Source organism: Vitis riparia, chromosome 11 (genome assembly GCF_004353265.1).
Source record: "Vitis riparia cultivar Riparia Gloire de Montpellier isolate 1030 chromosome 11, EGFV_Vit.rip_1.0, whole genome shotgun sequence".
NCBI classification, from domain to species: Eukaryota; Viridiplantae; Streptophyta; class Magnoliopsida; order Vitales; family Vitaceae; genus Vitis; species Vitis riparia.
This window is the reverse complement of record NC_048441.1, coordinates 6,101,709-6,124,279: the sequence shown is the minus strand read 5'-3', so window position 1 is coordinate 6,124,279 and position 22,571 is coordinate 6,101,709. Positions and strand designations below refer to the sequence as shown.

The window sequence follows — 22,571 nt, the reverse complement described above, 5'->3', positions numbered from 1 at the left end:
ATGGAACAAATAGTCCCTATTCAAAACCTACAAATATAAGTAAATCTCAAGGCTATGGCCCACACCATAACAACAACAATTACAAATTGACGGGATTTGCACTATTATAAATCGAAGCGATATCCATAGTGCATCCAGCTTATACTAAATAAGAAATTGCAGAAACCAAAAGAATTATCGTTCAAAACCATAATGAATTCAAAATCATCAAAATGCTTTCATGACTTGGCATGGAACAAATAGTCCCTATGCATATCTAGTGTTAGGAGCCTCTTCCCCAAATTGATATAGGATATCACAACATCTCCCCGGCTTGGTTTTCCATTTTAGTTAATGGAACTAAAAATGTTGGTGGTAGCCATTGTCTAGCATCTACAACCAAAGACAAGTCTCGATAGTAGCCAAAAACCACGTCACAAAGTACATACAAGTTGGTTTGAAACTTTTTCATTAAACAAAGTGACATCGCCTTGAAAATATTACAAGACAAACGAAGAAATAAAGTTATTTGAGAAATCAAATTGAAAAGCACCTTCAGATATCCCACATGTTGTTGCAACAACTAGTACCAAAATGACTAGGTAGAATACAGTGACAATCTCCTTGTTCTTTAAAAAAGTGCTAATGCAGCAAGAAGTATACCCTTATGGGAGATCAAATCAAAGGAAGTGTACAAAATCAAATGGTAGAGATTTACAGTATCTTGCTTAAACAATGAATGCAGTTTTCGATTGGCTAGAAAGCAAATTGAGGATAATTTTTTGACAAGAAGAATTATAGCAAAAACCTTTTGGATATAGCCAATGATATTGCATCTATGTGTGCATGAATGTCCAAGACACCAATGCACAAAACAATATATGTACCTAAGCAGAATTAAAAAAAAAATGAAATTCAAATTTGAAATATCACTATGGCAAAAAAATAATAATAATATTTTCACCTTTGTAAAGGACAATGAAAAATTACATCTAACCTAAAATTCTCAATGAAGTATGTTTCCAGTACGAGTATATTAGGAAATAAAACCAGTTCAAACATACACAATGTTAAAAGAAATGCAAGGAGCCCTCACATTATATCTTATAATGAATAAGTGTAAAAACCTGACATGATAAAAAGATGCATATTAGAACATGATAGAATGAAAATAGAATTGAAATAATAGCATAAAGAACACCTAAGACTCCACCTAAACCTACTGGAAACCTATTTTCCAAAGATATCTGGAAGAAAATTACCTACAATATTCATTTAACATTAGAATACAATTTAATTTCTACAAAGCTTTGATTGGAAAGGTGTATAGCGGCCAATCAAGTTCTTCTCAGTAGAAGCACCGGAAATAGCTTCCTTCGGACACATGACTCCATATACATCAATTGGTTGAAGGTTACTCAAATTCTTCTACTGCTCTAAGGCTGCTTGAAAAAAAGCTATATGAAGTTGTGGCCCAAAAGAGTTATGCTACAACATCATGAAAAATAAATTCAATGCAGATTTTCTTACCATTGCATTCTTATCCTCCAACCTCCCTGCTGCAACTACAACAACCTCATTTTGCATGCAAATTAAAACAGAATGTTGTCAAAATAGTTCCTCAAAACTTGAAGAACCTTACTTCTAGTATAATAAGCTGAAACATTTCGACATCGCTCTAGCAATATTTCCAAAATGGCTTGCTTGGTTTGAAGCTGAATAGATTTTGAACTCACTTTACCCTCAACATCCGTAAAGACCTACATAATCAACTTTCCCAATACACCAACAAGAGCATTCCTTATCTTTTAAGATTCTCCTAAGAAGTTTGTGATCAAGATACCAATGTTGGTTGAAATCAACTGTGGAAGCCAGTCAATGAACTACACAAGAAAGCACCCAATACATTCGACACTAATAGTATCCTTCACGTAGTCTTTTGGGTTGGTCCTTCGAATCAGCCATTGAGGTGTGGTAACAAAGTCATACTTCTGCATCAAGTGTAAATTGATGCACATGACTGCGCCATGTAGTGGAATTTGGTGGCACATGTCCCAATTATATGACATAAAACATCTTTTGTCCTTGAATTTTTAAATAGTACTGCATTCTCAAACTAAGAGAATACATTCCTACAAAATCCAATTAACAAATATAAACATGAAAAATCAAATTAAAAAATATCAAACTAATTATACAATATACTTTACAATGAAAGATAAGTAATTTTCAACTAGGTCTCATGACTCAGAGAGCATCAAAAAGGGTTGATCTCTAGTGAATTAGCTATTATGTTGAGTAGTTGAACCCTTTGTGGATCCCAATTCCATGAGTGTATAAGCTATTTCTTCCAACAACTCAATATTGCTTAAATCTATAATGAGAACACTTTACTAAATTAGAAGCAACGACCAACAAGACACACTCAAACACATAGAAAGGAAAGGAAGAGTACCTTGGAGTTGTTATTGACACCAATATTAGACACCCAAATGAGGACAATGTTGAGGGGGGGAAAAGAATAGATTTTTATTGAATTTTGATGACTTCACCATCTAGATGTTTATAAACACAGAGATTTGAAAAATAATTCAATACCTCTGAAATTCAAGAAAAGATTTGCACATAAGATGGCCATAACTTCAACTATCATTGATGTTCAACGCTTCAGCTTATCATGCAGTAGAACATTTCAATAATTGTGTGCTTAGATGTCAATTGGAATTAAATTTCCTTACTAACTTTCAGAAGCATTGACAGATACAGATCTATCAGCATCAATCCACAAATGTCCAAACCAACTTAACGACGATATGGATTATTTTGGCCTTGTTATATCTCTACATGCATGTGCCTTAAACGTGTCAGGACCAACACCGTTCAACAATTCATGTTTCTAGGTGTTGCTTTCACATATAAAAGTTGACAATCAGATATGCAAGCTTCAACTAAAGTTCTAATAAAAAGCTAAGAAGATAGCTTACTAAAAATTTTCAAGAAGACACAAGGAACAGATCAAGCAACTATAGAATCAAAGTGGGCATTTCTTGCACATACCTTCAACAATATCAATTTTTGAAAATTCTTCTGCACTGCTCTTAGCTACCATAAAACATTCCAAACTACCAACTTTCTGTTGATGTATGTGGGCATTTCTTGCAGTAACCTCTTCTTCCATTTGTTCCATATGGAATTTGTCAAGCTTCTCAAACTCCTCAATGCGAGACTTGAGTTCCAGTTGCAAACTCCTTACTTTGGTTTTCGTTAGTGTGAAAAAATACACCAATTATTAAAAAAAATAAACTGCAAATAAGGTAATGCAAGAACTTAATACCTTGCTAGGTTATTAATGAAGTATGTCTCCGATATGGGTAAATAAGAGACTAGTCCAAGCGTAAGCTATATTCAACAAAAATGCAAGGTGCCATGACATTATATCTTATAATGAAGTCATGCATGAAAACCTGACATGATAATAAGTTGTCATATTAGCACATGATAGATGAAAATAGAATTAAAACAATAGTATAAACAATACATGTGACTCCACCAAACCTGTTGCAAACCTTTTCAACCACAACTTCCATATTTCTCCATAGGAGTTGGATGAGTAGCATAAATAGTAGCAATGACATTATCAGCAACAGCATACCATTATGTTTCCTGGCAGCCAAAACTGTCAATTAAGATTTCTATTTGGATACATGACACCATATGCGTCAATTGGTTAATAGCAACATGGAACATAATGAATAAATATCTACTAAGTTTTGTACAAGAACAGTTGAAAGGATGCATGAAACCACTTTCAATGTAATTTTGCAACTAAGAGACATTTTCCTCAAGTCAACAACTAAGGTTTCAGTAGTTGGATGAATTGCATATATAAAATCAATAACATTATCACTAACGGCATACCATAAGTTATCTAGCAGCCAAAAACTGGTGATTAAGCTTTTTAGAATGCCAAATATCAGGGTCTCCTTATTAGACAATAGTTTTTTCTTTCGCTCTTTAGAAAACTCGTAAGAGTAATGCATCCAATTTAAGCATGCAGTTCAAGCAACTTTGGAGTTGTTGAAACCAATATTAGACCCCAGAATGAGGATAATATTGAGAAGCAAAAAAGTACAGGTTTTAAAAGCAATCCAATGTGAGGCTACCCAATCAAGGATCAGTACACTATCAACAGATCGTAAGTAACTCGAGATGGAGAATCCACCTTTGGAAGAACGTTGAGATTGGGCCTAGGACTCTCCCCAAGATTTAATTTACAAGATAGTGTGAGACTAGAGAAACCTTTGATTAAGTTCATACATGATCAAACACGTCTTACTCTTGGAGACAGAAAAGCTCTTTCCAAGAGAGATCAAATAATACATCTATTTGCATAAGAAGAAAAAAATATTAAAATCTTAAAAAAAAAAAAAAAATGGTTAAAATATACAAAATAACTAATGTTAATATCTTTACTTAGAAAAATGACTAATGAGAATAAAATAGATATTTGAATCTAACTTGGAAAATGAAAACTTAACTCAACTACACAAAACAGTTGAATTTGTTGATGCACAAGAGAGAACGTTCACCAAGTATCAAATAAAAATTATTAAAAAATAATATAAAAAAAAACAATGGATTACTCAAATGTTCAATTGATAGTTAATTTTAATTTATTTTTTTTCTTTTCTTCCCATTTCTCATAGTTGAGAATATTTGAGGGTTTTGTCAATTGTTGATGAGAAAAAACAACATTGATAAGAAAACTGAATATAAATCATGAACCAAAAGATTTACCCCACTTGTTTAGATGCCATGAATATTTAGGATAATAAAAGAAAACAAACTTTTCTTGATATATATGGTAACAAACACATTCTCCACGGCTTCATAAGTGGACTAGTCCTGAGAAAATATAGGACAACCTGTGTTGGCTAAAATCAACTTTGCAAATCTATCAACGAGCTCCATAAGAAAGCAACGTCTGATATTTATAGCCCCAACTTTGTCCTTCACGTAGTCTTTTCGGTTTGTCCTTCCAAACTCTATGATAGGAGAACCAACCAAACTACCAACAACACATGATTGCACCATATAGCGGTATTTGGTAGCACATGTCCCCATTAAATCACAGAGAGCATCTTTTGTCTTTGAATCTTTTAACAGTATTGTGTTCTTAACCATAGTGTACAAGAGATGTAAATTAAACCTACAAAGATAAACATGCAAAATAAAATAAAAATAAATCCAACTAATTACCCAACTTGATCTACAACGAAAATAAGTAATTTCCATCTGGTCTCATGGAGTTGAGTATCTACCCCTCTGTTGTTTCCAATTCCAAGAGTGTATAGGTTGTTTCTTCCTACAACTAGTACTGCCTAAATCCATGACAAGAACACTTTCATAAACTAGTAGCAACTTCCCAATAAGACACACATGCACATACTTACCAAAAAATAAAATAAAATAAGACACATGCACATAAAATGGAAGAGTACCTTGGGATTAGTTCAAAAAAGGCAAGAATTGATTGCAGTCCTTTAGATGTCACTGTTGCTGTAAGTTGCTTCTTATGAATTAGTTCAATTTTCTTGCAGCAAGAACAAGGGTGCAATGTTGGTATGTATAGCAGTAGCACTACCTGGGTCATGACTGATGGCAGGATGTTGCAAGTATGGTCTAAGAATTGCAAAATCTAGCAGCCTTGCACCCATCAAATGGACGTCCAGAGTCATCTTCATTGTTCCTTGTCAAGTTGGCCATAGGGACTGCTAGATGCTTCTCCCTCAGCTTCTTCGGCTGCAGAGGCGAGTTCCTGAATGGATGCAGTTATAGGGTGCAGGGATACATTACCTTTCACCCAAGTTGCGTAGGAGATTTGTGTAGTTCTGGCCCAAGAAAAAAGATTATTACAAGACTAGTATATGTATATAACAGAACAAATATACAAATGCATATCAGCACTTATACAAATTTTAAATAGCATTAGTGCAACATCTTGGACCACACCATGTCACATTTTTACAAAAAAAATTGATTATCTTTTTCTTTCTTCTGAGAAAATATCCAGGGACCAACCAAGGAAACTTATACTAAACCAAAAGTAGCCCCGGTGTTTAATTGTAATGAATAATAACTTCTTGCAGGCAGTAAAACATGAAATCAAATTACCTATGCATAAAGGAAAAAAATAAAATAAAATGAACAATCAATTATTTCTGGTCTATTTGAAATTTTCAATTTCTAAAACATGGTAACATCCTTTTGCATCCCTAAGCAAAAAAAAAAAAAAAAGAAATAATGCTGTGTAAAACAGATGTACTCAAGTTCTTTCTTCCACCCTCCCTTTTTGTGCAGGTAGAGCAGGGGCTTTCTCACAAAATTAAGTGACTAACTCTGGCAAATGGAATGATTACCCCAGGTTGCAGACAAAAGGACAGTGAGTAGCAGTTCCTAAAGGAATACCATTTCAAAAGATCAAAACTTCCCTATTTAGATATAAGGCTAGATCAAAATTTTTGAAAATAACGTCACTTCACCTGGTTAAGTTGCAGTTACCAGAGTATAAAATCTCAATTCAAAAAATCTAGTTTAATGACTGAGAAAATAAGCAATGATAAATGAAAGATAACAGATGCCTACCCATAATTGTTCTGTGTAAGAGACATAGTTGAAAGGTAAAATAGGATCATCAGCCAGGTGAAGAGCTAGAAGTCCCCAAACTCAGCTACTGAGGCAGTAAAAAACAGAAACTATGTAAGCTTGAAGTGACAATGAGCAGTGATTTTCCTAGTTCATCGATAAATCTTTTTCAAGAATGCATACTAGAAGGAAAAGAAGCTAACCAGCCACTGACGTTGAAACAATGGATCCCCATGGTTTGTCATCCAGTTATAGGAGTCAAAAGCAGTGTGATAGACTGGAAAATCTGAAGGACAAAAGAAAAGAAAGTTGAAGTTCTATTTTACCAAATTGATTAGCATGAAATCTTAATTGTGATGTAATTTTACTACTAACATTATTGACAGTGCTTGGAGTATCATAATAAAAGCCTTTCGATAATCCTTTTAGTGGAAATAATTTGCCTAAAAATGAAAAAAAAATTATTTTTTTTCTTTTATACTCCGTCTTATGCCTTGAAACTAGAATCTTTCCAGTGTAATTTCTGGTGCATTTAGAAAAGGGAAAAAAGGAACAAGCAAAAAACCATCCTTTAAAATGGAAATACCAAAGAAAACAGAAATACCATCAGAGATGATGAGAAAATTAAGAAATTCAAAATACCATTTCATAAAGCCCTAAAATGATCATTCTACACACGCAAGAAATGTTCTCGAGTGCAATAATATAAAGGAACAAACTAAATCATTCCACATCCAAGTAAACCCAGTGGAATGTTTTGGTTGCACTGGATTGCAAACACACCACAGCTGAATGAAAGGTTTTAATATGTGGAGTCACTGCCAAATTGACCAAGATAATTGTAGGAAATAAAGAAAGTACACCTTTTAAAAAAGCTCAACTGACCTCAATTTTAAGCGTTACAGAAAAGAAAAAAAAAAGTGAAAAAAACTGCAAAAGCACAAGCAACATGCTCTCTCTTTGTAAATCAGCATACCAATTAGAAGAACCTATTGCCTACATATATTGGAATACTATTTTGAAACTCTTAAAATAGTTTCTGCCATTTAGAATATAAAACAATTTTTCACTTAAAAACACATTAGAATTTTATTTTTTTAAATAAACAGGTTATTTTACAACTACTTCAAGGAGTTTTTGTAGAGTATTATAAGAAACATTGAAATTATAGAGAATACTTAGGAACTCACAGCATACATAAATGCATTTTACTTCAAGGAGAATAAACAGAAAAACTGTCTTCGATTTTGATGTTCCTATAAAGAATTTTTTACTTGAAAAAATTGGTAATTATTTTTAAAAATTGTTCTACAAAACGTTTTTGATAACCAATTTGAAAACGTGCCAAACAAACCCTTAAACTCCTTCAATTAATTGAAAAAGTACAAATAGCTGAGATAGTCTGATCACAGATTGATTTCACAAAGCAATGGCAAAAATACAATTATCATATCTATTCACTCACTTAGGAGAAACAAAAAATTCATTAGGAGATTGAAGACAATTCAGCTTGTATATTCAAATTAAAGGAAAAGGAATCCTTGCCTTGCATTTGATTATGAAATTGCAGAATTTGATTGCAAAAAACATCCCAGGTTTTTTAAAACTGACACATTCACTTACAAAAGAGAACAAGCAAAAGCAATGACTGGGGCATCTTGTTCAACACTAGGGATGGCAATAGGGCAGGTTCAGGATGGGTCACCCCCATGCCAACCCTGCCCCTATTTAATTTTTCTTCATTTCTTAAACTTTTCTATTTTTAAAATTTAAATTATATTAAAAATAATACAATTTAAATATAGATATATAGTATATTTTTTACAATTTATTTTTATGAAAAATAATTTTTTTTATTTTATATATGTAAGAAAAGGTAAAATGAAAAAAGAATCAAAATATTTTTATTTAATATTATATATAATCAGGCAAGACATTTTTTTGATAGGTAAATAGATTTCATTAGAGACAAGGTAGAGAAAAGGCATACACGGAGTATACCAAAGACAAAGAAGCAAAAACAAAGGACAAAACAAACATGACCCTACTTTGGCTAGCCAGTCTACAAAACTATCAAAGACAAAGTTGTTCTCTATATACACCCTAGCCCAATTCACAAAAGTGTACAAAAAAATGATTTAATGTCTTGATATTCCTCTCCATATCATCGAATGCCCTCCTATTTCTTCTCTCCAAATGGTCCACACCAAGCAGAGGGGGCAGCTCTCCAAGCTTTCTTCCTTTTCTTGCCCACAAAGGAACCATGCAACTAGGAGGTGTTTTTTCACAAGGAGTGCATCACCCATTGCACCCTAAATAGGAGAAAATTAGAAGCCATAACATTCTGGCTTTCTCGCAAACAGTAGAAGGTGATCTGTGGTTCCTCCTTATATTTACACAAAAGCATCTGTTGGGATGCTCCAACCAAATCTCTTCAGGCGGTCCGTGGTGAGCAACCTATTCCAAGCCACCTCCCAACCAAAGAAACTAGCCCTAATTGGAGCCCAAGGCGTCCAAATAGTTCTAGCCGGGAAGGGGGGTTTGGTATCCTTGAGAATGAGCAGTAAAAGGACTTGACAGAAAAGGTTCATTCTTGTTCTCTTTCCACCGGAACAAGTCCTCCACACCTCTTCTAATGTCAAGGGATGAAGCTTGCTTAATAAGCTTCGACTTCTCCCACCTCCCAATCATTAAGGTGTCTATTAAACGAAGCCCCAGCTACCTCCTCCTTCGTCTTCCTCCCAAGCCTCAACAACCCATCCTTCTTTATTGATAGATAGGTTAAACAAGATGGGGAAAGCTTCTTCCAGAGATTGATTTCCACACCACAAATCCTTCCCAAAACTTCACTCTAGTGCCGTCCCATGATGAAGCGGGAATGAGAACGAAAATTCTCCAACCTTTTCTGATGGCCTTCTAGACCCCACCCATACCGGTTTCTTGTATCTTTGGAGCACCATCCTCCCTCTTGAAGTCATACTTACTAAGGATAATTTGCTTCCATAGGGGCTCATTCTCATTAGCGAATCTCCACAACCATTTCCAAGAAGGGCCTTGTTAAAAGTAGCTAGACTACAAATGCCCAAGCCACCTTCTTTTTATCGGCACAAACAACCTTCCAACTCACCAAGTGAGGTTTATTCTCTAAGGCTCCATCGCCCCATAAGAAATCCCTTTGGATCTTTCAAGCCTTACGCACACTCTCTTGGGGATCACAAAGAGAGAGAGAAAGTAGGTTGGGAGGCTTGAGAGGGTGCTTTTCAGTAGGGTGAGACGGCCGCTTTGGAGAGTATTGCCTTTTCCAGAGAGATAACCTTTTCCTGAATCTTTCTTCCACTGCATCCCACACCCTAATGGAATTGTAGGGGGCTCCAAAGGGAAGACCCAAGTAGGATGTAGTAATCTCCCTATCTTACAACCCAAGACCGCCGCAAGAGTCTCCATAGGAATGCCTTCCCCCACTGGGATGGCCTCTGTTTTATTCAGATTGACTTTTAATCCTGAAATCGCCTCAACCACATGAAGGTCTAACTAAGGTATTGCAACTGATCTGCATCGGCATCACAGAAAATTAATGGTGTCATCAGCAAACAAGAGATGGGACACGAACAGCCCCTCACTTCCTCTTCCTCCCACTCCACTCTGAAACCGGAAATAAAGTTTCCATTTCTTGCACGGGACAACAATTGGCTAAGGCTTCCATGCCAAAAGGAAAGATAGGGGGATAGAAGGTCGCCCTGTCTAATCCCTAGAGCTACGAAAGAAGCCGAGGGGCTTCCATTGATAAGGATCAAGAAGGAAGCCGTGGAGCAGCACCATTTTATCCAATTAATCCATCTGTGCCCAAATCCCATCTTGGACATCACTTCCATAAGGAAGTTCCAATGGACATGGTCAAAGGCCTTCTCAATGTCCATCTTGAGAAGAGACCCGGGATGTTTCTTCAATCTAGAATCAAGGGCTTCGTTAGCATAAGAACTGCGTCCAAAATCTGCCTCCCATGGACGAAAGCATGCTGAGAATTAGAAATCACCTCCCCATCACTGTTTTCAGTCTATTGGCTAGGACTTTGGCAAGCAATTTGTACACACTCCCTACCAGGCTGATTGGTCTGAAATCTTTTAGATCTTCGGTCCCCTCCTTCTTAGGAATGAGTAAGAGGAACGTGGAGTTTAAGCTTCTTTGGAAGGTCCCATGGAGGTAGAACTCCCTAAAGAGGCATAAAATCTCTGGTTAACAACGTCCCAACAGAATAACCAGAAGGTCATTGTGAAACCGTCCGGACTGGGGCTTTGTCTCCACAGAAACTGCTTAGGGCTGCGAAAATTTCTTCTTCAGAAAACATAACTTCTAGGCTGCTGGCCAAGCCTTCTCCAACTCCTTAAAGTTAAGGCCATTTATACTAGGCCTCCAATCCCCAGGATCAGAGAGAAGGGTTTGGTAGGCACTGCAAACACCTTCTTTTATCTCTGCCAAGGATGAGAGATTCACCCCGTTTACTTTAATTTTGGATAGGAAATTCCTCCTTGCCCTAGCATTGGCCATTTTGTGGAATACTTGGTATTTTATCCCCCTCTCTTAACCAGATTTCTCTTGACTTCTGTCTCCAAGAAGTTTCTTCTAGAAGGGCCCATTTCTTATATTCCTCAGATCCAGATTTTTAGCCTCTAGATCTTCAGGAGTAAGAGCGTTCTCATTCTCCTTGGCCTCCCACCCTGCAAGCGGGAGAAGGCCTCTGCTCTGTTGAAAGAGACGTTGCCTACCACTCCTTGTTCCATTTTTTAGGTCCTTCTAAGAGCTTTAAGCTTCTCAACGATGCAGTGGCTACTATAGCCTTCAACCGAATATCCATTCCACTAGCTTCTTACTAGGTCTTTGAATCCATCAATTTTCAGTCACATATTTTCAAAACGGAAGGGGCTTTTGCCTGAAGAGAAACCCCAGCTTCTAGAATTATGGGGCTGTGGTCAGAGACCAGGCGAGGGAGAGCAGATTGTGAGATGCAGAGAAGTGGTCCTCCCATTGGTCAGAGATTAAAAAACGGTCCAATCTAGAGGCATCTTGAGAGTTCAAGCCCCCTATCCAAGTGAAAGGACCTTCAGCCAGTGGGATATCCCTTAGCCCAAGCTCCCTATCACCTCTGAAAATCTCCTCATATCGTTGTGAGTCTAGGGCATTTCTTCTTTCCTTTGGATATCTAACAACATTAAAATCCCCTCCTATGCACCAAAGGTCTTCCCAGAGGCCACGGATGGCTCCAAGCTCTTCCCAAAAGTCTCCTTTTTGCTACCTATCACTGGCCCGTACACTCCAGAGAAGATCCAAGAGAAACCGTCACTACAGTTTCTAAAACGAACAGAGATGGAGTACCCCCCACTTTCTACCTCCAAATTCTCCAAGACTCTGTTATCCCATAAGAGACGGATTCCTCCTGTCGTGCCCCTTGCGTCCACTGAAGCCCAATTAAGAAATCTTCCTACTCCCACACTTTTCACCTATTGCATAGAAACATCTTTCACCTTTGTCTCCAAGAGACAAACCAAATCAGCCTTCTGATTCCTCACCACTCCCTTGATCAGTTTTCTTTATCACAATCATTAAGCCTCTGACGTTCTAGCAAAGAATTTTAATTCTCATTAATCAACTGGAATCAAATCCCAGGAGCTCTGACCAGATTTTTTGGATATCCTTGATGTCCCCTTATAACTAACAGAGCATTCCAATCTTTTTAACTCTCGTTCAAATCGGGTGGAACAGGATTTTTTCTTCCTTCTCTTGTCGAGAGAGTTACTTCCAGTCCTTAGATTCAATTTCGAAAGCAGCTCCAGAATTTCGACTTCATGCCCTTCAACAGGCATTCCCAAGACTTTACTAAAGTGTAATAATTTGGAGAGCTCCTCTTCTGACCATCCTTCTTCACACGGGGGGTAATCCGACGAGTCTCTCTACTTTGCCATGTTTTTTCCCAGATCAAAGGTCGGGGCTTTAGTCAAAATCACTGTCGACCCATCTCTAAGCATGATGGACAGGGGGTTCGATGTCACTTTACATCCCTTGCCATTGAAATTAAAGGACTAGAGCCAGGTTCTCTTCCCCTCTCAAGCCCCACATCCCAGAAAGGAGAAGAAGAAGAGGATGAGTCCCCTCTCAGGGAGATCAGGGGAAGAGAAGGCATACCTTTTTTATTACAAGCTTCGACGGGGGAGGGGAAGCTCCTTCACAGATGTCGGCACTTCCACAAGGTGCGACGCTTCCAACTGGGTCGACTTACGAGCTTTGACGGGAAGGGAAAGCTCAAACGTATGCATCGGCGATTCCACAGGGGATGACACTTCCAGCTAGGGGTTTTGCTAGCTTCGACGGGAAGGGATGACGTTGGCGCATCCAAAAGGGGCGACGCAACCTTCTGGGGAGTCCTTGAGAAGGAAGGAGTCGCGAAGGGGTTCCACTCCGACGCAGCTAGGGCTTTCTGCCCTAAAGCTTTGGAAGGGGTTAGGGCCGAGGGGTTTAAGAGAAGAACCCACAAAGATTGGGACCTGGGCCTTCCCTAGCCCAGGCCCAAAGGGCCTTCCACAGACCAAGCTCGAATGGACCAAGGCATCCAGAAGCTGGCTGTTTCCTCAACGCAGGCTTGGGAAAGGGGATGCTAGCCCGTCTCCATAGCGCGGGCAGGAGACGAGGGAGCAGCTGCACCCGTCATGTCTGTAGTAGGTGCACCAGTCCCCAGGATCGGCGAAGGCAGCTTTTCAAGTTGCAGAATGACTGTGGAAGGGGCTGGCGGTCCACGCTCCCCATAGCGCGTGAAGGGCCACCACTTCATCCCCAATCTTCCAAGCACGGACCTGCAGGCGGGGATCACAGAGGAGAGGCAGGGCTCTTCTTCCCACCATAGTTGCAGAGCATAACAGGAGGCGCCAGCGACTACCTGTAGCGAGCTTGGGTGTTGCCATCCTCTGGTTTCAACTAGGACTCTGTGGCCCACTTGAGGTTCCGACGCTCAGCTGTGTTTTCATCCACAGCTACGTACCTCCCACAGGAGTCTCCGAACTGCTTGAAGAGGCTTCTTCCCCAGAGATACAGAGGGAGTCCTAAAATTCTAACCCACACATGGTGCGCATCCTCTTTATCTCCCTTAAGACATCCCACAGATGGCTTCCATTTTTCTAGGCAGAAGCTTCTTCCTCTGAAACGTCTTGTCCCTGAACTATACACCCTTTCTGCTTCGTCCTCAAATTCAAACTCTAGAAGCATGAGGTTTTCTCTCACATTTGAAAGCCGGAGGTTTCCTTCCAAAAACCATGAGTTCTTCACCCATGATCCGAAAGAAACGAGGTCAGGAAGACGATCAGCGTCCCCCACCCAAGAGCCCACAAGACACCTACCTAGCAGCTCCTCATTCCTATCCAAAGTTTCTTTCTCAATTTCTAGCCAGACGGCATCGCGAGGCATGGGGCAATCCCGAAGAGGGTATGAGCCTCTGCCTACGCTACTGCTGGGTGAGACTTGAGAAGGCAATTGTTTATCCAGTAAAACACCTCTCCATTGGGGGGGGGGGGGGGGGGGGGGGGCTCCCACACTTCTCAGTTTACTAGCAAGCATTTTTCAGCCTCCAACAAGCCCCTTCCTTCAGGGAAAGCCAAGGAAAATCTTTTGTTCTCCGCATCTCTTACAACGCAGAACAAAAATCTTCCTGCTCTATTGCATCTGAGTTCCATACTATAAACTCTATCACCTTCTGACCAAAACTTTCTGAAAGGGGTTCTTTCCTTTAGCCCACAACATGATTCAACCCCTTCTAGCAGCAGAGATAAGCCTTTTCCTCCAAATCTAATCCATGAAGAGAACTTAGGGCCTCTTTCACAGATCTTTCCACGCACTTTTCCTTTGTGGTCTTCTATGATAATCTCAAAGGTCTTCAAATCAATGCCAAACCAGCACTTACCACCAGGGGAAGATACTGGCATTTTTACTGGCGAAGGCCTCAACTATCTAATACATTTACAATTAGATTCAGTTGATTGCAACTCAGAAAGTTTTTTCATCACCATAGAGCTCACACGCACAAGACGAACAGAGATTATACTTGGTTAATACCAAAAGATATGATTAAAAATGAAAGGAAAAAAATTGCACTTCAGCAACAATCACCATACAAAGAAGACCGATATTACTAGCTACTTGAATGAGTTTTCCTGTTAAAATCTAAAACAGCCATTAACTGCAGTTAATTTTGCTTTACCAAGAAAAATAAATGGTGTTTTATATTATTATTATCAGATGGGACAATGAATATTAGAGCAGAGGTTGCAAAACTATAATCAGGGCAAGACATACCCAAACCCACCATGGATTTAAAAAAAAAAATCCCCAACTCGTCCTATTAGGGGTGGGATGGGGCAAACACTCGAAAAAACCCGCCCCATGTCATCTCTATTCAACACAAACATGTATATTCTTTGAGAACTTTGATATCCATGATGGAAGCCTAAGGCAATCTCTCTGTCCCACAACGGAGAAGGATGGGAATGAGAATTACAAACAAAACTAACATTTCTAACTTATAAAAATAACTACACTTTGTTCCACTTTTATGTCCTTTCATCGATTAAAAAAAAAAAATCAAGGACAAAGCTAATGTACCCCTTAAAGTGGAGATGCTTAGTTTCCTTTATGCATGCATGTCTGAGCACACAAGTTCCCTTCACCAAGAACACATTTTCTCAATACTCATAGCTTTCCTAATTTCCATCTGTAATTTGGAAATGTTAGGGTATAAGTGATGTACCTCTTCCATAGTATAAATCAACAGAAGGAACCCCTGCATGTTGCAAAGTGGAGAAAAATCAGAATCCACTCCACTTAGCCTCTGAATCTGCAATCCAGCCAAGACAATCCCAATAATTACTTCATACAATCCATATAGAAACAACAAATATAAATTTTGACATATCCAAAGCCATAATTTATAAAGCAAGAAAAGTGGTATACTTGTCTCTCCTTTTTGCTTTTTGATGAAAAACAGAAGTAAAAAGCATGTTTACAAGTCTTCTGTGCAGACAGACTAATTTATTTAAGCAAAGTATTGATGAAACAGAACTGGTGGTTGTAGCAGACAACCAAGGTGGTGGTAGCAGTACTACTGTGGTGTGATGCTCATGGAAGTAGTGTGTTGATGTGATCATAGGTTATGGGAAAAGTAAATTTTGTTCTCTCCCAAACATTTTATTTTTTAACTGCAACTAAAGCTTTTTAGTTGCATTTTTGCAATTGAAAAAGTACTTCCAAAAATGGTGTAACTTGGAAGGGGGTGGTACTGAGGGGCAAAAGGAGATAATTAAGTGATAAACATCTATAGTGGAGGTGGTGGTAACAACAATACTGCTGTGGTCGTGGTGGTCATGGTATAAGCATGAATAAGTTGGTGTGATGATTGGTGGTATAATATGACGAAATACGCAAATTTTGTTCTCTCCAAGATGAAACCTTTTCTCTAACCTAAAACCCGACTTCTATAACACATTTACCCAAGTAACAAAGAACTTGAATTAATTATCATCCTGAAATTTCACAACTCAGTCCTCTTTCCATAATTTCAGAACTTTTTAAGCATACCCCATTCTACCAAAATTTCAAATTAACCCTATAAGAATTTATCCAATTTGACAAGCCTTAAAATCCATGCAATACCCTAAACATAATCATCCAACTAAACAAGTGATTAAGACAACTTATTCTGAGTTTAAGGAGCTATCCTACTTCAAAGGGAGCATCAACAAGAGAATAATAGAATTTTGAAACAAATTTCCTTAGAATCCTAGACAGTCATTTGTACATTCAACAAATAAATTTATTTGAATTGCCACCTACAAAGGAGGAGGACAATCATTTCACATGTGAAGATCAACCTCCACAAACCAAAAAAAGGTCTGTAATGTTTCATAACTTCATTTACTTGGAACCTTGTGTTTTTCAAAGATGGTAAAAGCATGAGGACAACCATAATGCAACCATTCCAATGATTTGAAAAGCTAAAGATTAGGGTTAACTTACATTGATGACTTTATTTGTAATCATCCAGTTATCATATATGGTCATGCTCTCTGAGTCAGGATCCTGGACCTGGAATTCAGTTTAAATCACAATTTAGACAGTTTGAAATACCAGGTGTTGTCATCAATTCAGATCCAAATAGATTGAACATTAACAATCTTGTGAACTTATTTTGCCATCTTTTTCTACCTTCTTTGCAACCTCAATGAGAAGATTATCTGGCTGAGGCGTTGCACCAGCAAAGAAGCCTGGTCCTTGAACTGCACAGTCTACATTAAGGTATGCTACAACTTCAAAACACAGATTCAAAAGGTTTTGTTCGACCCACTCAGTAGATCCTATCTGAGGCCACACAACACAAGTAAATTACTTTTGAGTGTTAAATACACACAACCATTCAAATAGAACAAGCCTAGCTAATTGGATTACTTTTAGAACAAATAAATGAGCAAGTGCATATAGCAATTCAGCAGCGACAGTAAAAACTGATGGTGATATATACAACTTCAAGCAAGGAAAAAGGTTTATATCACAGATGGTAGCCTCTTGAGTTCATACACATTTGAAAAAATCCACTATTGATTCATCTACAATGGTTGCAAATTGCCAGCTGATAATCAGTCTGAGGTTTCACATCAGGGATGAGCACATAATTCGCTAAAACCACATAAACTAACGACTTAAGCTCTCATTTTTTTTTTTTTTTTCGTCACTGATATCATGGAAGTAGGAATATCTCTCCTAGTGATGTGCACCACTATGACTCAACCGGATGGCAATTCCAACAATAGAAGAGTGGCAGAGCCTACATGTCATGGCTATTCTTTGCCCATTAACATCCTAAACCAAATATAGGCATTAAGAGTGATCAAATGCCTTTCTTTGACACACTTTCAGGGTGCAGTATCTAGGACACAGTTGTATTTGTTCTCTATAGAATCCAAAATACATAGAAATAACAAAATGATCTAGAGATTGACAACCTGGTCCATTTTATATTAATGACCAACAAAGATGAAATATTAGCTACCATCCCAAACTCTTCTGCATCCCAACTGCATAGAACAATTGTCCTCCAAGGTTGCCACCCCTGACGCATCATAAGAGCATATCTACGAGCAATGTCAAGTAGCACTGCAGTTCCACTATTGGGGTCAACAGCTCCATATGTCCATGCATCTCTGTGGTTGCCAAGCAGGACATAGGAATCAGGCTCTTCAGATCCCCTTATGACAGCAAAAACATTATGAATGGTAGCTATCTTTTTCTCCGCCTGAAAAAGAGGGAAAAAATAAAATAAATGGAGAAACATTTCAATAAGCTTTCCACAAGTGGGCTTTAGTAGAAGTTTTCCACTCATTTTTCCTTTTTAACACTCTCATGTTTAACAACTAGCTAACAAGATAATATGTAAAAGAGAATAAAAATAATTGGAGAATTAATTCAGGTGACTTCACAAGGTACTATTTTGTGGCAGATAATTGACAGAATTGAGTAATAGAACAAAGACAAACAAAAAGACACTCATAAGAAAGCTTCCAAGGTCTCATTCCCTTAAAGGGCCGTAACCCAAACCTCCCCCATGAAAATAATTAGGACTTGTAACATAGCCTTGATATCGATTGAACTGGATGCATACACTTTGCAAAGTCCCCATACTCTTAGGTTACATTTTTTTGAAGGAAAAAGTAACATGAACAGAGTTCAGCAATCCTACAAGAGGAAGCATGTGCCATAATCATAAGAGCCTCTGTAAGCTATTATCATGGTAATAATGCATAACAAAAGCTTAAAGAGGCAGTTATTGACATCCCATATTCCAAAAAGAATGAATTAATAACCAACATACTACATTTTTTTGATAGGCAAGTAAGAATAAATACATATATTAAAAACACCACTAAAAAAGGGGCGAGCACAATACACTAGAAGTATACTTGTAAGGAAACAAAAAGAAGCAAGCTACAACCACCGCCCCAATCTAGTACTTAGATATCAACAAGTTAATAATAAAATCTATCGAGGATGGTGGATTAGTTTGACCATCAACTATAAGATACCCTCAAGACCACATATATAGATCAGATATAAGGTAGTCTTTAAGATATTGGTTAGTGCATTGCTTTCCTTCCGGATTGTCTAGAAAAGGTAAAGAGGAGTTGTTCTCCATGTTGTTCTCGTCTTCTTGCCCACAAGTCAAATTCCAACACATTAACATGCCCTTCACCAAATGTGGGAGAACCCATGAAATGCTAAACAAAGAGAATAGGAAGTGTCATAGCCCTCTAACTTTCCCACAATGGATAAGGAGATAGTCCACTAATTCTTCTACATCATTAGACATACAACAATAACCCGCTAAAAGCCATCCTTTTATTTTAAGTCCGTCCTCAGTAAGAATCCTTCCCCAAACCACTTCCTACACAACAAAAATAAATAAATAAATAAATAATAAATAAAAAATACAAAATCCACTTTGATAGGAGCTCAAGAGCCCACACTATCTTTGATGGGAATGACACTAGACCCTCCAATTCCAAGGCGGAGTAGAAAGATTTCACCAAGAATGGCTAGCCTTCCAAACCATCTAAATGTGTATTTTGTGGTAAGTGAAAACGAATTCTTATCTCTAGCCATGCATAGTGACATTAGAAAATATCCCTTTTCTGTCCAAAAAAGATATGAATGAGTATTCTTTGTAAACCATGGAACCAAATTAAACCTTTGAAAATTTGCGCATAAATTATTAATTATTGGGAGGACTTCCATGATTCAGGTGTCTCGATAAAGTTGAAAATATAGTGATTAGGACTAAAGAATGTGATTTATTGCAAACTTGTTTTTCAATATCCAAAATGACCATTTGGAAAATTTGGAAAGCAGATGATACATGCTTTTCATTCCTCCTTTTTTTAGTTCATTTCTTTTTGCTCCAAATCACTTCAGTGGTATAACAGCTTCAAAAAACCTTACATAAATGCTCAGTGTAGAGATTTAACATAGAGGTTTGATTGGAACAAGTTCATCATTATAGTTTTTTGAAACACAACAGTTTCCAGTAGAAATCAGCATCATTGAACTAGGGGAAGGGAAAACACTCACCAGATGCTTGAACCATTTCCTTCCTTGAAGCCCATCAGAATCCAGGAAGCCTCTTTCAGCAAGCATCAGTCGATCATTCAAAGTCCGCTTCTTCAATATCAAAAACCCACTATTTCTTTCCTCTTCTCAGTTTCTGCATCTTAGAACAACATCCTTAGAATATGGAGAAAGAAAATGAATAAGAACAGAGATGTGAAAGGAAATTTTTTGCGTTACTACTTCATATAATTTCTAACAAGGTTCTTTGTCTCTCACCTTTGCTTCTCCCTCAGCTTCTTCGGCTGCAGAGGCGAGTTCCTGAATGGATGCAGTTATAGGGTGCAGGGTACATTACCTTTCACCAAGTTGCGTAGGAGATTTGTGTAGTTCTGCCCCAAGAAAAAAGATTATTACAAGACTAGTATATGCATATAACAGAACAAATATACAAATGCATATCAGCACTTACACAACTTTTTAAATAGCATTAGTGCAACATCTTGGACCACACCATGTCACATTTTTACAAAAAAATTGATTATCTTTTTCTTTCTTCTGAGAAAATATCCAGGGACCAACCAAGGAAACTTATACTAAACCAAAAGTAGCCCCGGTGTTTAATTGTAATGAAAAATAACTTCTTGTAGGCAGTAACACATGAAATCAAATTACCTATGCATAAAAGAAAAAAATAAAATAAAATGACCAATCAATTATTTCTAGTCTATTTGAAATTTTCAATTTCTAAAACATGGTAACATCCTTTTGCATCCCTAAGAAAAAAAAAGAAAGAAATAATGCTGTGTAAAACAGATGTACTCAAGTTCTTTCTTCCACCCTCCCTTTTTGTCCTTTATTTTTCATTTTTGTGCAGGTAGAGCAGGGGCTTTCTCACAAAATGAAGTGACTAACTCTGGCAAATCGAATGATTACCCAAGGTCGCAGACAAAATGACAGTGAGTAGCAGTTCCTAAAGGAATACCATTTCAAAAGATCAAAACTTCCCTATTTAGATATAAGGCTAGATCAAATTTTTTGAAAATACGGTCACTTCACCTGGTTAAGTTGCAGTCACCAGAGTATAAAATCTCAATTCAAAAAATCTAGTTTAATGACTGAGAAAATAAGCAATGATAAATGAAAGATAACAGATGCCTACCCATAATTGTTCTGTGTAAGACATAGTTGAAAGGTAAAATAGGATCATCAGCCAGGTGAAGAGCTAGAAGTCCCCAAACTCCAGCTACTGAGGCAGTAAAAAACAGAAAACTATGTAAGCTTGAAGAAGTGACAATGAAGCAGTGATTTTCCTAGTTCATCGATAAATCTTTTTCAAGAATGCATACTAGAAGGAAAAGAAGCTAACCAGCCACGTGACGTTGAAACAATGGATCCCCATGGTTTGTCATCCAGTTATAGGAGTCAAAAGCAGTGTGATAGACTGGAAAATCTGAAGGACAAAAGAAAAAGAAAGTTGAAGTTCTATTTTACCAAATTGATTAGCATGAAATCTTAATTGTGATGTAAATTTTACTACTAACATTACTGACAATGCTTGGAGTATCATAATAAAAGCTTTCGATAATCCTTTTAGTGGAAATAATTTGCCTAAAAATGAAAAAAAAATTATTTTTTTTCTTTATACTCCGTCTTATGCCTTGAAACTAGAATCTTTCCAGGAGTAATTTCTGGTGCATTTAGAAAAGGGGTAAAAGGAACAAGCAAAAAACCATCCTTTAAAATGGAAATACCAAAGAAAACAGAAATACCATCAGAGATGATGAGAAAATTAAGAAATTCAAAATACCATTTCATAAAGCCCTAAAAATGATCATCCTACACACGCAAGAAAATGTTCTCAAGAGCAATAATATAAAGGAACAAAACTAAATCATTCCACATCCAAGTAAACCCAGTGGAATGATTTTGGTTGCACTGGATTTGCAAACACACCACAGCTGAATGAAAAGGTTTTTAATATGTGGAGTCAGTGCCAAATTGACCAAGATAATTGTAAGGAAATAAAGAAAAGTACACCTTTTAAAAAAGCTCAACTGACCTCATTTTTAAGCGTTATAGAAAAGACAAAAAAAAAGGTGGAAGAAAACTGCAAAAGCACAAGCAACATGCTCTCTCTTTGCAAATCAGCATACCAATTAGAAAAGAACCTATTTGCCTACATATATTGGAATACTTGTTTTGAAACTCTTCAAAATAGTTTTCTGCTATTTAGAAAATAATTTTTTAACTTAAAAAACACATTTAGAATTATTTTTTTAAAATAAACAGGTTATTTTTACAACTAATTCAAGGAGTTTTTGTAGAGTATTATAAGAAAACATTGAAATTATAGAGAATACTTTAGGAACTTTACAGCATACATAAATGCATTTTACCTTCATGGAGAATAAACAGAAAAACTTGTCTTCGATTTTTGAGTTCCCATAAAGAATTTTTTACTTGAAAATAATTGGTAATTATTTTTAAAAATTGTTCTACAAAACTGTTTTTTGATAACCATATTTGAAAACGTTGCCAAACAAACCCTTAAACTCCTTCAATTAATTGAAAAAGTACAAATAGCTGAGATAGTCTGATCACATATTGATTTCGCAAAGCAATGGCAAAAATACACCAAATTATGCATATCTATTCACTCACTTTATGAGAAACAAAAAATTCATTAGGAGATTGAAGACAATTCAGCTTGTATATTCAAATTAAAGGAAAAGGAATCTTGCTTGCATTCTGGATTATGAAATTGCAGAATTTGATTGCAAAAAAACATCCCAGGTTTTCTTTAAAACTGTTTTCTT

The 22,571-nt window shown here is 37.2% G+C and overlaps 1 protein-coding gene and 1 long non-coding RNA gene across 6 annotated transcripts; both read right to left on the bottom strand.

Moving 5' to 3' along the window:
* Positions 1 to 3,160: 3,160 nt before the first annotated feature.
* On the bottom strand, positions 3,161 to 6,712 carry LOC117924957. The gene is made up of 4 exons (XR_004652900.1): positions 6,625 to 6,712; positions 5,624 to 5,870; positions 5,481 to 5,538; positions 3,161 to 3,642 (listed from the first exon to the last, which is right to left on the bottom strand). It is a non-coding gene; the product is annotated as an uncharacterized LOC117924957 (long non-coding RNA).
* Positions 6,713 to 6,834: 122 nt separating this feature from the next.
* LOC117924863 (probable glutamate carboxypeptidase PLA3) lies at positions 6,835 to 21,304 on the bottom strand. Of its 5 annotated transcripts, none has more exons than XR_004652861.1 (9): positions 21,122 to 21,304; positions 20,915 to 21,001; positions 20,032 to 20,144; positions 19,777 to 19,929; positions 17,705 to 17,947; positions 16,864 to 16,943; positions 16,675 to 16,743; positions 15,410 to 15,442; positions 6,835 to 6,910 (listed from the first exon to the last, which is right to left on the bottom strand). XR_004652861.1 is itself a non-coding variant. In XM_034843581.1 (9 exons), the coding sequence occupies exons 5-9, from the start codon at positions 17,733 to 17,735 to the stop codon at positions 6,866 to 6,868; spliced, it is 258 nt and encodes an 85-aa protein (XP_034699472.1). In that variant the 5' UTR covers positions 17,736 to 17,947; positions 19,777 to 19,909; positions 20,032 to 20,144; positions 20,915 to 21,001; positions 21,122 to 21,292; the 3' UTR covers positions 6,835 to 6,865. The 5 variants fall into 5 exon arrangements, 3 of the variants coding, with proteins under 3 accessions (XP_034699472.1, XP_034699470.1, XP_034699471.1); XR_004652862.1 differs by having other exon boundaries at positions 19,777 to 19,909; positions 21,102 to 21,303; XM_034843581.1 differs by having other exon boundaries at positions 19,777 to 19,909; positions 21,122 to 21,292.
* Between the last annotated feature and the right edge of the window lie 1,267 nt (positions 21,305 to 22,571).